The sequence below is a fragment of the Schistocerca piceifrons genome, chromosome 1 (genome assembly GCF_021461385.2).
Source record: "Schistocerca piceifrons isolate TAMUIC-IGC-003096 chromosome 1, iqSchPice1.1, whole genome shotgun sequence".
NCBI classification, from domain to species: Eukaryota; Metazoa; Arthropoda; class Insecta; order Orthoptera; family Acrididae; genus Schistocerca; species Schistocerca piceifrons.
In genome coordinates this window covers 41,897,542-41,910,317 of record NC_060138.1, presented here as the reverse complement: position 1 = coordinate 41,910,317, position 12,776 = coordinate 41,897,542, and the positions used below count along the sequence as shown (strand labels likewise).

Below are 12,776 nucleotides of genomic sequence, written 5' to 3'. Positions count from 1 at the left end.
TGATCTTTTTTGCATGAGTTTCACTTTAAGATACATCACACAAATGCACCAGTAATATTTTTAACGACATAAATGTCTGATCTGGGCTCGAAAATATTCTAAATGGTCATCCTTAAAGATCGGATTTTTGAGAGCCAAACGCTCTGTGATTTAAGAAATTCATCAGACAATCAAGCACACAGTTCATCTTGCGAAAAAGGAAATTTACTTTGAAAGTAACGCTTTTCAAACAACCATTCGGAATATTTTCCCGCAACCTGTTAGAAATAGATTCGTTTCGCCAGTTGCCAGAGAGCGCTAGAGAACAGGCATCACCTTGCTTGCGGAGCTACGATGATGTAGGAAGCGTGTACATTTGTACGTATAAAACATTACAAGATCTTACATTTTGTCATAAAAGTAACAAGACATTAGAGGATACTCCAAGAGCATGGGAATTTTGTGAAATATACTAAAATGCATAATTCGGCTGAAAGTGCACATTTGTATGTCCAGATTCAGATGTAAATTTTTTTGGTGTACCAGTACTGTATTACCTCTTTATTATGGCATAATGTCAAACGTGCTAGAAGATGAAAATGTGCACTTTAAATTCAGCGAACAGTTAAAACTAGCCAATAGTGTTGAATTAAACACTTTGTTTCAAATAAATTGACTGCCTCAACAGAAAAGATTAATAAAAGTCAAATTTCTTTAACAAACCGACAAAAATAACTTCATTGTTCTGCAAGGTGATTAATGCTTGATTGTCAGAAAGGTGAAAACAAAATAAAATCTGAAACTAATAACATATTTTAGCCTTTCGCAAACGAAGAGGATACAGCAAAATCACTTAACGTAAACATGGATCACGTGGAGACTACCCACCTCCCCACTACAGCTCAAGACCACTCTGTGCATCAGGTCCGGATCTACAATATTTCTGAACTGAGGCAATATTAGATAGTGGCGCTCCCCTCCCTCAAGCATTTGAGGTAGGGCACAGAAAAATTTTAAAAATCAACTTTTCAAAGATATCTTCATTTTTCACCTCACATCTTTCTGAACAGTCTGATACATAAAACATATATGTTCGAGGGGACATAATACATGTTATTTGGTCTTAAGTGTGCTTAAGTGCAGTGCCACGCCTCTTCACACAGCATTCTTCCATCACACGTCTCTATATTTCACTCTGTGGAATTCAAACGTGTAATATTTTGTAATGGGTGCCATCAAACTATATTCAGGCCAGTGGAAATTAAAATGTCCTGTGGTGCCTCTCCTGCTCCCAGTCAGTCGGTTTGACATCCTGGCCCTCTTTAAAAAAAATCTCGCAATTAATACTGGATGGGATTATTTGTAGCCGGCAGAACAAGAGTTCTTCAGAAAATTTGCAGTCTTTACAGCCTATTAGCTAATAACTGTTTTGTGTGACATAAAATTAAATATAGGATACATAAAACGAGTAAAGACAAGAGACAAGCAAGAAAGTACACATTTCTTCAATTCTTAAATCCTAGCTTTTTTTCTCTCTAGTCTTGCCACAGCTTTATATGGCATACTTTCCTTTCTGGGAAAGACTCTATTACCTCATCAAACTTTGTCAACGTTTTGCTGCATGAAAAAACGAAATATCATTGTCCAATACTAGAAACTCTGTTAATACAAATAGTACCCAAGACTGGTGTGGTTTCTCGATCTGATTACGTGTATTTTGTCTGTCTGCTAGATAAAACAAAATAAGCCTGGCTAATATTGCAGCAATTGTTACACATACCAAATAAACGAGATTGTTTTGGCATAAATGGCCATTTTTATAACACCACAAAATATAATTCACAATGTACCAAAATCAAATGCCTGTTAGGCCTACTACACGCTATAAGTTTTATGTTAGGAAATAGTTTCACATTTCATTCATACTCTCTAGCTTCTGAAGCATAAGATCGAAAAGTAATAGTACGAAGTTTTTATATAAATTTGGAATCGTCATATTCTTCCGTAATTGTGAGTCCCCGTTTCTTCTCCTTCCTCATTCTAACAAACAGTCATGTCATCACTAATTCTGTAACTATTCCCGCCAGTGTCAAAACTTATTATCTGGTTAACTTCACTAACCCTGTCACAATCACTGGTTTAGTTATGCCGCATTTATTCTCCAGTTAGGCGTTATTATGTGTTCGTATAAAGCATTTTCCACGCGGCTCCCAGAATAGAACTTTAGCGGCTGCTAGCCAGGGACTGTATAACTGGCCCTTAGTAGTGTAGCAATCTGGCCAACAATATTCTGTCAAAATTTAATTTTCTTGGATACACAGAGAAGACAATACATAATCTTTGTTGCTTGTTATTCCTGTTAGTCGTTTATTTCCACTCTGGTAGTCTGAATTTATGGAATTCGCTAGTAATTATAACAATGCTGAACATTTGCAAACCCAGTCAACAACATAAACAGTGACTGGCATTCACCCGTTCGGCTTTATTCACTCAGATTGTATAGCCCCGCCCCTTTTGTCTGCAGGAAGGTTTATTTCACGTACACTATGCACCCATTTAAAAATCAACTTACGATTCGTTCAGAAATCAACTTAGAATTTGATCAAAAATGTTCACGTGAATCTGGCAGCTTAGGCGCACCAGTAAAATTTTTCCAGATAGCATCTGGATGCTTGCTGGTATTGCTTACATAGCTAACTGCCACACTTCTGTAGCCAGACGCGGGAGAAGGTACTACTCATACGCTACTAAAGTACACATGCGCTTAAGCTCGCTTGCAACCGCTCAAACGCCAGCCGCTGTGGCCGAGTGGTTCTAGATGCTTCAGTCTGGAACTGTGCTGCTGCTATGGTCGCAGGTTCGAATCCTGCCTCAGCATGAATGTGTGTGATGTCCTTAGGTTAGTTAGGTATAGGCAGTTCTAAGTCTATGGGACTGATGACCTCAGATGTTAAGTCCCATAGTGCTTAGAACCAGCCACTCAAACGAATCTAATGTAAACAGTTGTGATGTCACACTCATCAGAGGCAATTTGTTGCTATGAAACATTGCGTAGTCTTCCTAAAGCCTTTGACACATTTTGCTGTTGGCAGACACTTGTATGAGCACTGTGTTTAGTTGCAAAGGAAATGCACCATATACAACAACAAAAGTTTTATTTTTGTTTTATTTTCTCTTGTTCATGTTTTATTGCTACAGTATTATTCTGCAGTAGTGAGATACAGTAATATTCTTTCTTAGACTATTGGTTCTTATCAGTCAAAGTTACAAACATTTAACTGAAAACTAAAACAATGAAAAATTCCCGGATTTCTAAAAAATTCCCGGGTTTTGCCCAGTTTTCTCCCAGATGAAAAAATTCCTGGGTTTTCCCGGATCTCCTGGGTCATATACACCCTGATATATTAAAGCCATGCTGATAGTTTTCTTTGCCTTTGAAGAATTGGTTCATCATGAATTCATGCCACAAGAGCAAACTGTTAATCGATGGTACTATCGGGATATATGGCGACAGCTGTGACAAAATGTGTGAAGGGAATGACTTGAAATGTGGTGAGACAATTCATGTCTCGTCCCCATCAATTCCTGTTGGCACATGACTACTGCACAAAAAACGAAATCACTGTGCTGCCTAATCCTTCATTCTCTCCAGACCTTGACAGACTGAAGATTTACAACAGTACATGAGATAAAAGAAAATTTGCAGATGCCACTTCATTTGATCCAGCAAGAAGTTTGTCAAGACTGCTTCTGGAAGTGGAAACAGTGTTGGGAGCAGTGTATCAATTGTGGAGGAGATTATTCAAATGAGACCATGTACAGTAAGTAAAAGGTAAGAACAGAAAAATTTTGTGGACAAAATTCTGGAAATTTTTGAACAGACATTGTATGCCATATATTTTGATACTTGTGAACCCACTCATCAAAAAATCTGTATGCATCTTGGGCTGGGAGACTAGTGGTAAAGCATGTACCCGGAAACCCAGAGGTCACACGATCAAACCTCAGTCAGGCGATGGCCTTTTCAGTCTCTGTTTTAACCTAGTCTTCACCTCTAAACAATGTGAGGAATTGCCAGAAATAAGACACAGTTTAGATTCCATGTTAAACTGTAGGTTCCCTTTACCTGGTTGGATAGCTGGTATAGGTTAGTGACACATAGATCGCTGAAGTGGCAACCAATAGAAAGATTCGTATCACGCCTTAAGTCACATGAATTATTACTTTTACTATGTACATAATTAAGTTGGTACGGAATCCTCAGAGCACGAGTTCCCACTTACATGTCCCCCCCCCCCTCCCCCCAAGTCCTCAGAGATCTCTTTTTCAATGTCTAGCAAGCAATTTTTTTTCCTTTGTTTGGTGATCTTCAACCTCCTCCTCTCTCTGACACCTCCCCTTCTTTCGTTTTTGTTTCATCACTGTTTCAAAAGCTAGCAACAGTTTTTTCACTTGTAAATGAGTCTATCAGCAGTACTGGAATTTTGCATCTTGTTGACCAGCTATTCTGCTCTTTGTAATTTTACAGTTACTTCAAAAAGAAGTTTCCCTCTGATATAATTATAAATGATCACTACATCACCATCAATCAGTAACCTGGCTTACGGCTACCATCTGCCAATGACAGAATAGCTATCCAATGAAATGGCCTGTAGTGTTAAAAAGCAAATTCAACCACACTGTCTCACATTCAATGCGTGTGCAAAATTACATCAAATATCATTTAATTTGCTAAGAATGACTTAGACAAACAGTAGCATAGTTTTAACAGAGATATATTTGTGATAAATATAAGAATACTGAACTTTAAAATTCAATTCTCTTTAACTGAAATATTTATAATAGCACTTACTGTTCAGTCTTCTGAGAATCACTCACAAGCAGCTCCTCGGCAGCAAAAATTTTTGTCAACTGCTCACAGATCTGTTCCACAGGTGCATCTGTACCCTGGTCATCAAGTATCTGTCAACAGCAACAAATACAATTCCAGAAGTACAACACACCTGATCCTATTCTATAGTCAGATATTGTACAATGTACAACAGTTATGGTCTTTTGTTAGACCTGCAAGACATACCTGCAACTCAGTTAACATCATTCATTGATTTTTAATGTGTGGCAAGAAGACATATACATAAAAGTATGAAACAAGAACATTATCCAGTAGACTGAAGATCCTTATTCTTCATTTGTTTCTCCATCACATTACTAAAGTTACTAAGAGTATAAAATATTATATCCCACAATGTAAAGGGCAATAGTGTAGCTTCTTGTACACTGATGAACTTACCATCTGTGGAACCTTTAGAGTCTGCATAACATCTGGTGGCATGGCAACAGTTGGTGGATGCGAATTAGGGGAAAATCTTGGAGAGACGGCAATTCCCTGTGGTGGTGCTTTGAGTGGAACAGTTAGTTCTGCTAAAAATTTTTCATCAACTGGTTGTAACTGATGCTGTTTCTTCCTCTTACGGCCTGGGAAAATTACATAAATTACCAAACTATTTCTCATGGTCCAATCAACTGGTTATTTAATGTGTTTAAAGTTATATTTGAAAATAAAATTACGGGAAAGGTATTTTTTGACAGGTGAAATTTCTTTTGTAGAAGAGCTAACAATAACTGGTATCAACTTGTGCATAAATGATAATACTCAGAGCAATACAAGCAGATGGAGACAACACATACCTTAATGCCTCAGCAAGTAATGTACCACTTGAACTGTTACAAGTGGCAACCCAATTTTAACAACCACTGAACAGTATGGCACTACCTGTTACTACTGAGAAGTATGAAGACAGTTCAATAAAGAATGATCATAATTCTTTTATGGTCATAATTTCTCGTGTTAAAATTTAATCTTATGATATTCTGTTCTCTTAATGTGCAACAAACACACTGTAGTAGTTTCATTGTTGGGACTCCTGGTTCCTGCCTGTGAGAGGCAGGCAAGGTCAGACATGTTCAGTATAGCCTACTGCTGAAATGGAGGTAACATGCGAAGAACAATATGTGGCTTTGAAATTCTGCTTTCGTCTCAACAAATCTTCAGTAGAGGCCCATACAATGTTACAGAAGCCCTATGGAGAGTCTGTTCTTCCCTACAGCACAGACTGAAAGTGGTTTAAAATGTTTAAAGAGGGGAAACAATCAATTTCAAAGGATGGTGGAACCGGTTCTCCACTACCACTCTTACGAAAGAAAACATCAACACTACTGCTGTCATTGTGAGAGAGGATCGACAAATTACCTTAAGATCACTTTCTGAAACAATGAACATTTCATTGGGTGCCACCCACACATTGGTGACAGAAAAATTACACTTGACATGTGTTTGTGCGCGATGGGTTCCAAGGCTGTTGATTCCTGAACAAAATGACCTTCGCATGCAGGTCTGCATGCAGTTAAAGTTGATGTTAGAGGAACATCCGGAGTTTCTTTCAAATGTAATCACTGCTGATGAAACTTGGCTACATCATTTTGATCCTGAGAGCAAACAGCAAAACTCAGTGTGGAAATCCCCTTCATCACCAAACCCCAAAAAAGCAAAAGTGGTTGCTTCTGCTGGGAAAGTTATGGTCATATTCTTTGATATTCATGGAATGGTTTATCAGCATGTTGTACCTGCTCACACTGCAGCAACTGGCCAAAACTACAGGGATGTCCTGAAAAGATTGCAAGTCCATAACAGGTGCAAAAGACCACATTTCTATGAAGCAGACTGGATGCTGCACCACGATAATGCATGGCCGCACATTGTCAATGTTGCAAAACTCAATGTGAAGTGCATCCCTCACCCTCCCTATAGTCCAGACTTAGCCCCACATGACTTTTTTATATTCCCTAACATGAAGAAATGTCATGGGAGGCATAATCAAACATCAGAAGCAGTGGTGAAGGCTGCGGAGGCGATTTTGAAGGACCTCTCAAAAAATGGTTTCCAGCATGTAATTGAAGATTGGCAGCAATGCTGGGACAAGCGCATCACATTCATGGGAGACTACTTTGAGAAGGATCATCAAAATTATGAGGATGAGTAAAGGTATATTGTCAAAAAAAATTATGATCATTCTTAACTAAACAGCCCTCGTAACAGATTGGCTGACATTCCTATACTCCACTTGTTAGATGTGTTGGACATTATCTCCATCATCTGCTGTATGTGAATGTGTGTCATCATACCCTGTCTTACTAGTCTTATCTCTCACGAACACAATCATTCAGCTGAATGATGACTGTATACAAAAAACACTGGGCAAATAACATGCAATGAAAACTGTGCTCCCAACACTGGCCTTCTGACTAAGAAGCAGTTCTTTGGAAGGAATGGTGGACTGCTGGGCATTCAAGTGAATGCACTGATAACTAACATAAGCAAACAAATTCAACTGTTTCATTTGTGAACCCACCATACCATCTGCAATACCTTACACAGTGAAGGAAGAAAGGTATGCAGATATAAAAATGTTTAAAAACCTCCTTTGTACAACAAAGGAACCAACAGATAATGTTGTTGTTGTTGCTGTTGTTGTCTTCAGTCCAAAGACTGGTTTGATGCAGCTCTCCATGCTACGCTATCGTGTGCCAGCCTCTTCATCTCCAAGTAACTACTGCATCCTATGTTCCTTTGAATCTGCTTACTGTATTCACCTCTTAGTCTCCCTCTGTGATTTTTACCCCCCCCCCCCCCCCATGCTTCCCTTCAGTACTAAATTGGTGGTCCCTTGATGCCTCAGAATGTGTCCTACCAACCGATGCCTTCCTCTAGTCAAGTTGTGCCACACAGTACTCCTCTCTACAATTCTATTCAGTACCTCCTCATCAGGTACGTGGTCTACCCATCTAATCTTCAGCATTCTTCTATAGCATCATATTTCAAACTGAAACATTTTCTGGTTGACAGTTCCTACTCCATAGTTGAATTTATGGACAAACAATATTCTATGTGAGTGTGGTTTCATTACTGAATCTGAAATTAATGTAAAGTGCAGTAGCGTAAATGCTCAATGTGTATCTTTATTTTCACAGAAAATTTATATTTCATTCAAGAGCTTCTTGACAAGATCCATGTACCAGTGAAATGTCATAGATATGGTCCATATAACAAGCAAATAACTGCTTAACATCAGTAATTATATAACCATTCACAATATGCCACTTTTCTTTCACCAGTTCCTTCACCATGACATAGTGGTAGCCATGCATTATTAGTGTTTTCTGTCCAGTAAAGTGTGGACAATTTTCTGGTTCCTACATAATATCTTATACCAGTTTCCTGAGTGGCAGTTCCAGATACCAATGCACAATACTAAGAAGTTCTGTTGATGCTCATTGTATGGAATAAACACTCCATCATTCTGAGGTCACATGGTGCATTCTACATGACACTCATTGAAGGAGCATGAAGTTCATTACATTCCTTTGTAGCGTATCGACCTTATTCGGTCAAAAAATATTCCAGAGTGAAAGTGAGTTGCAGCAGAGTCAGCAGCAGGCATGCAAGAGCATTATGCATGATGCATGATGAAGCAAAACACGGCCAACAAGCATTGCGAAGCTGTGCCAGCTGGGTGCCAATGCTGCAGAAGGACGGAAGCCTTTCCTCACTTGCTACCATGGAACGTGCTCAGCCACTCGTGTACTAACATATTCTCATCTCAGTATCACACGCTACACCACAAGCTTGTGACACCCAGAGTGACATTCCAGAATGCATTATGGGGGTCTGCTGTTCCACCACAGGACAGGGCACATTCCCTCACTCACGAGAGAGCTGCCCACGGAGCAGAGAGCCACCCACTTGCTGGAAGAAGGTCACGGGCACCGTCAGCTGCGCTGTCATCATGGTCACATCCAGAGATGTTGCTGACAGCAGCATTCAAGTTACGCAACATTCAGCTCCGCTCTCTACAGTGTCAGCAATGCCAGATGCCTATTGTTCTGCATGAGAGGCAACTGGATGCCTCCACCAAGCTGTTTCTCATGTACTACAGACAAGGGCTGGAATAAAGGAGTTAACTGAACAAACCACTGTTGTCCTGTCATCTCATTTCACTCTCCATGAGTGAACATCAAAGAGTCATCCAATACTTGGAAAATACACTCTGGCTGCAAAATGTAATTACTAAATGCTGGAAGAGAATCCTAAATTATATTGTAATGAAGATTAAGAGAACTAACCATGATAGATCCAAATACAAAATACAGATGTTTACACTCTGAAGCTGTTGGCACCCGTAAGATAACAGCTGTTATGGGTCACTTTATGGAGGAAAAATACGGATGAGATCTGAGGTCAATGGTTGCCTGTAACTATAATCCGTTCATCATAAGAATAAACCCGATGTAAACAAACACAAACGCAATGATTGGTCAGAAGCCGTAGCACATGTGTACTGGTGTTGTTATGCTCTTGGAAGTAGGTCCTACTTATATATTAGATATCTTATAACTAAGTTATGTTAAATGAAAGTTTAAGTTATTCAAATGTATTAACAGCCGCCAATATTTTTGTTAATCATGCTTTAGTTACGTAGATTTTATTTCAAAAATTGTGTACAGTCCCAGCCTCTGCAACGCTGTACTCTGATTGTCGCGCTGTTAATGCGCAGTATAAAAATGGCTTCCGTAGTGAACCACGCGCGTGGAACACAGTTAAAAAATACTGAGAAATACGATGTTCTTAATGTTTTTCATAAATTTACTGAGATAATCGGCTCTGAAGTTTTCCCGGTGCTCTATATACCGCAGTTATTAAATAAACATGCATAGAACATGTAGCACAGTCGGTACCATCATTGAATGTAAACAAATTCTGTTATTCGTGCGTTGGTTCCAATATCCCCAGTATCATTTTTTTCTCGTCCAATTTGAAATACCTACATCTCTTAATTATAAAACTCATCTTCATTTTTTATGAATAATGCACGTTTTCTTATTTCTAATTACATATTGGACATGAAATTCCTGTTGCCATTTCAGATACAATTTCTTAATTACCGATGTTTTATGAAAGACTGTTCATAAAGTTGTTCAAATTTAGAAAACTTAACAATTTAATTTCTTAAGACAAAAATGAAAAACCAAATCCTCTTTATTTGGACTATGTCTATCGTTTTATACCACAGAGATAGATAAGTATCATAGAAACATGAAAAACAATCATTTTCACAAATGCTGCATTTTTACATTTTCCACAGTACCATTACAATTTGAACCCAGCAGAACTGATTTGGAGCCAATTTATGTGATTTTGCCCAAGAAATACCAAGACTGTTAAGCTGCCAGACGTACTGGAACTAACGCACACAGCTTTTTCAAACGTCACTGCCGAACGCTGGTGGGATATAGAACAGCTCGTCATAAAAGATGAGAAAATGCTGCGCCAAGTTGGCTTCGTGGATTCTGATGTTGATAGGTTAGTTATCAACGTAGCAGATGACAGTTGCATAACTGAAAAGTATTTCTTGGAATCGGATACGGGAGGAGCTAAGAGATTATCAGACAACTGACCGTAAGTAATACCTTCAGTGGCTTCAATATTTAACTATATGGTGAATTGCTTCAATATTCTCTTACGTTACACACAGCTTATGCAGAAAAATTACCCGGTGGTTAAGTCAGGAATTTTCAATATTCTTGTTTTTAATTACAATAATAGGTTAGCTAAAAACAATAGTGTGTTGCTGTTTTCGTATAGTTGTCTAAGGAGCGTATTGTGGGAGATTTGCAGTGTATTATATGGGCGCTAATGACCACTGAAGTTGTGCGCCCTAAAACCACAAAAAGCAGTGTATTATTTCATTCCGCTCAAAAATTAAATGGCATTCGAAGCTGTATTGCACCCCTGCTTGTCTCTTGTTCCTTGTTAACTGCAGCTGACCACGTCACTGCAGGCTATCTGGACCAGCTGACGGGCCAGTGCTGTTCAAGTTAAATTCGCCAGTAAAGCCGTGGTCCCGTATTATCGCTAAGTCAATGTGCGCGTAACACACAGCACAAAATGTACCCTTGTTATCGTACCTGACAATACTCGAGGCAGTTTGGCTGCAGTTTCATGTGAAACGGAAATCCAATGAGGTTATAGCAAATGCGGAAGAGTACATAGTGCAATGTTTACATCAGGTTTATTCTTATGATGAACAGATTATAGCACAAAAACGGGTCATGTTGATACCAGGCTCTGAAACTTAGAAGTGCATAGACCAAAACTGTGACTGCTATGAGTGTAGCTTTGCTAAGGTTTGGCACTGCTCACAAGCCTCACTGAACAAGATGGGCCTTGCACTGCCAGGCTACTGAATCATCAACAGCGTTGTTCAAGATCCCGAAGCCATGTACAAATTTCTGGAACATTGGTATTTAGATCTGGGCAAAAGAATACTGGAAGTTGTTAAGCGGAGCTCTGGCAATGACTTCAGATCACATGGCACATCTAGCTACTTATCTCTTTACAGATAATAAATTGCAGAAATTTAGTATCCAGAGACAGATTAGTGAAGCTGAAAAAAAATATAAATACAACCAAAAGGATGTATTACATTTATCAGAAGGGCAGCAAAGAAAACAAAGACTAATAGAAGGAAAACACCAGGCAAAGAAACACACCAGCACAAAATTATGACAAAGGCTTTATTATAAACAGGGTTGTAGTATAAATACTGAAGGAGTCCCAGACAGAACAGCAAGACTGATTATAAACATAAATAATAATTCAGGCCTAAGCACAAATGTATTCACATTCCGACAACCACATAAAAAACCTCTACAAATAGTTACAGAAGTCAATAATGATAGCAAATATTAAAAGATGATAATAATGAGAAATTTTAATATGAACATGTGACAGTGAAATAAAAACAGTTCTTTGGTGGAAAACTGCAGTAAAACTGCAGTTATGATACAAGAAATGGCAGATGTCACACATTAGTAGAACTAGCCCTGAACAACCTTCAACACATAGGACACTGATTTGGCAAGAACAAAATAGAAATAAAATTAAATCAAGTGCATTTAATGAAAGAACACATAAATTACAGAGTAAATGAGGAGGAGCTTGCATCTTGTGTGACTGGAAAGAAATACACTGACCAGTCACATTAATGTGACCACCTGTCAATAGCCGGAATAACTTGAGGTTTGCAGCACGGAGGACTGTCAGACACGCAGGTATTATGTCAATAAGATTCTCAAAGATACCAACAACGATGTGGAGACATGCTGACTGCAGTGCCGTGGCCAGCAATGCTACATTTCTCAGTTGAGGATACAAAGCATGAACAGCTCTATAGAGGTGGTCCCACAGATTCTCAACTGGATTTAAATCAGGGGGAGTTCAGTGGCCAGGGCAGTATGGTAAATGGTAAACTCATCTTGATGCTCTTTGGACCACACATGTACAAATTGAGCTGTGTGACACATTGCACTGTTTTGCTGATAGATGCCATCATCAGAGGAAAAACAAACTGCATGTAGCGATGGACATGGCCCCTAATGATAGATGCAAACTTGTGTTCATCCACTATGTGTTCCAGAATGACAAGATCACCCAGGGAATGCCACAGAAACATTCCCAACACACAACACTCCCTTCTCCAGCCTGACCCTTCTGAAATTTGTTGCAGGGTGTCTGCTTTCAGGCGTTTTACACTGCACATGCCAATGACCATATGTGTGATGAAACATAAAACATGGTTCATTTGAAAAAGACACCTGTTGCCACTTAGTGGACGTCCTATTGCAGTACTGGTATGCATGGGTGCATGAACCATCCACCTGCTGCAGAGGCACATAAGCAG

At 39.0% G+C, this 12,776-nt stretch overlaps 1 protein-coding gene across 1 annotated transcript in view; it reads right to left on the bottom strand.

Moving 5' to 3' along the window:
- LOC124775752 overlaps window positions 1-12,776 on the bottom strand; it is a 357,417-nt gene that overhangs the window by 273,912 nt on the left and 70,729 nt on the right. The window contains exons 5-6 of the mRNA XM_047250614.1: window positions 5,270-5,454; window positions 4,832-4,941 (exon numbers count right to left, since the gene is read on the bottom strand). Of these exons, the coding sequence (XP_047106570.1) occupies window positions 4,832-4,941; window positions 5,270-5,454 (295 nt within the window). The remainder of the gene's footprint in view (window positions 1-4,831; window positions 4,942-5,269; window positions 5,455-12,776) is intronic.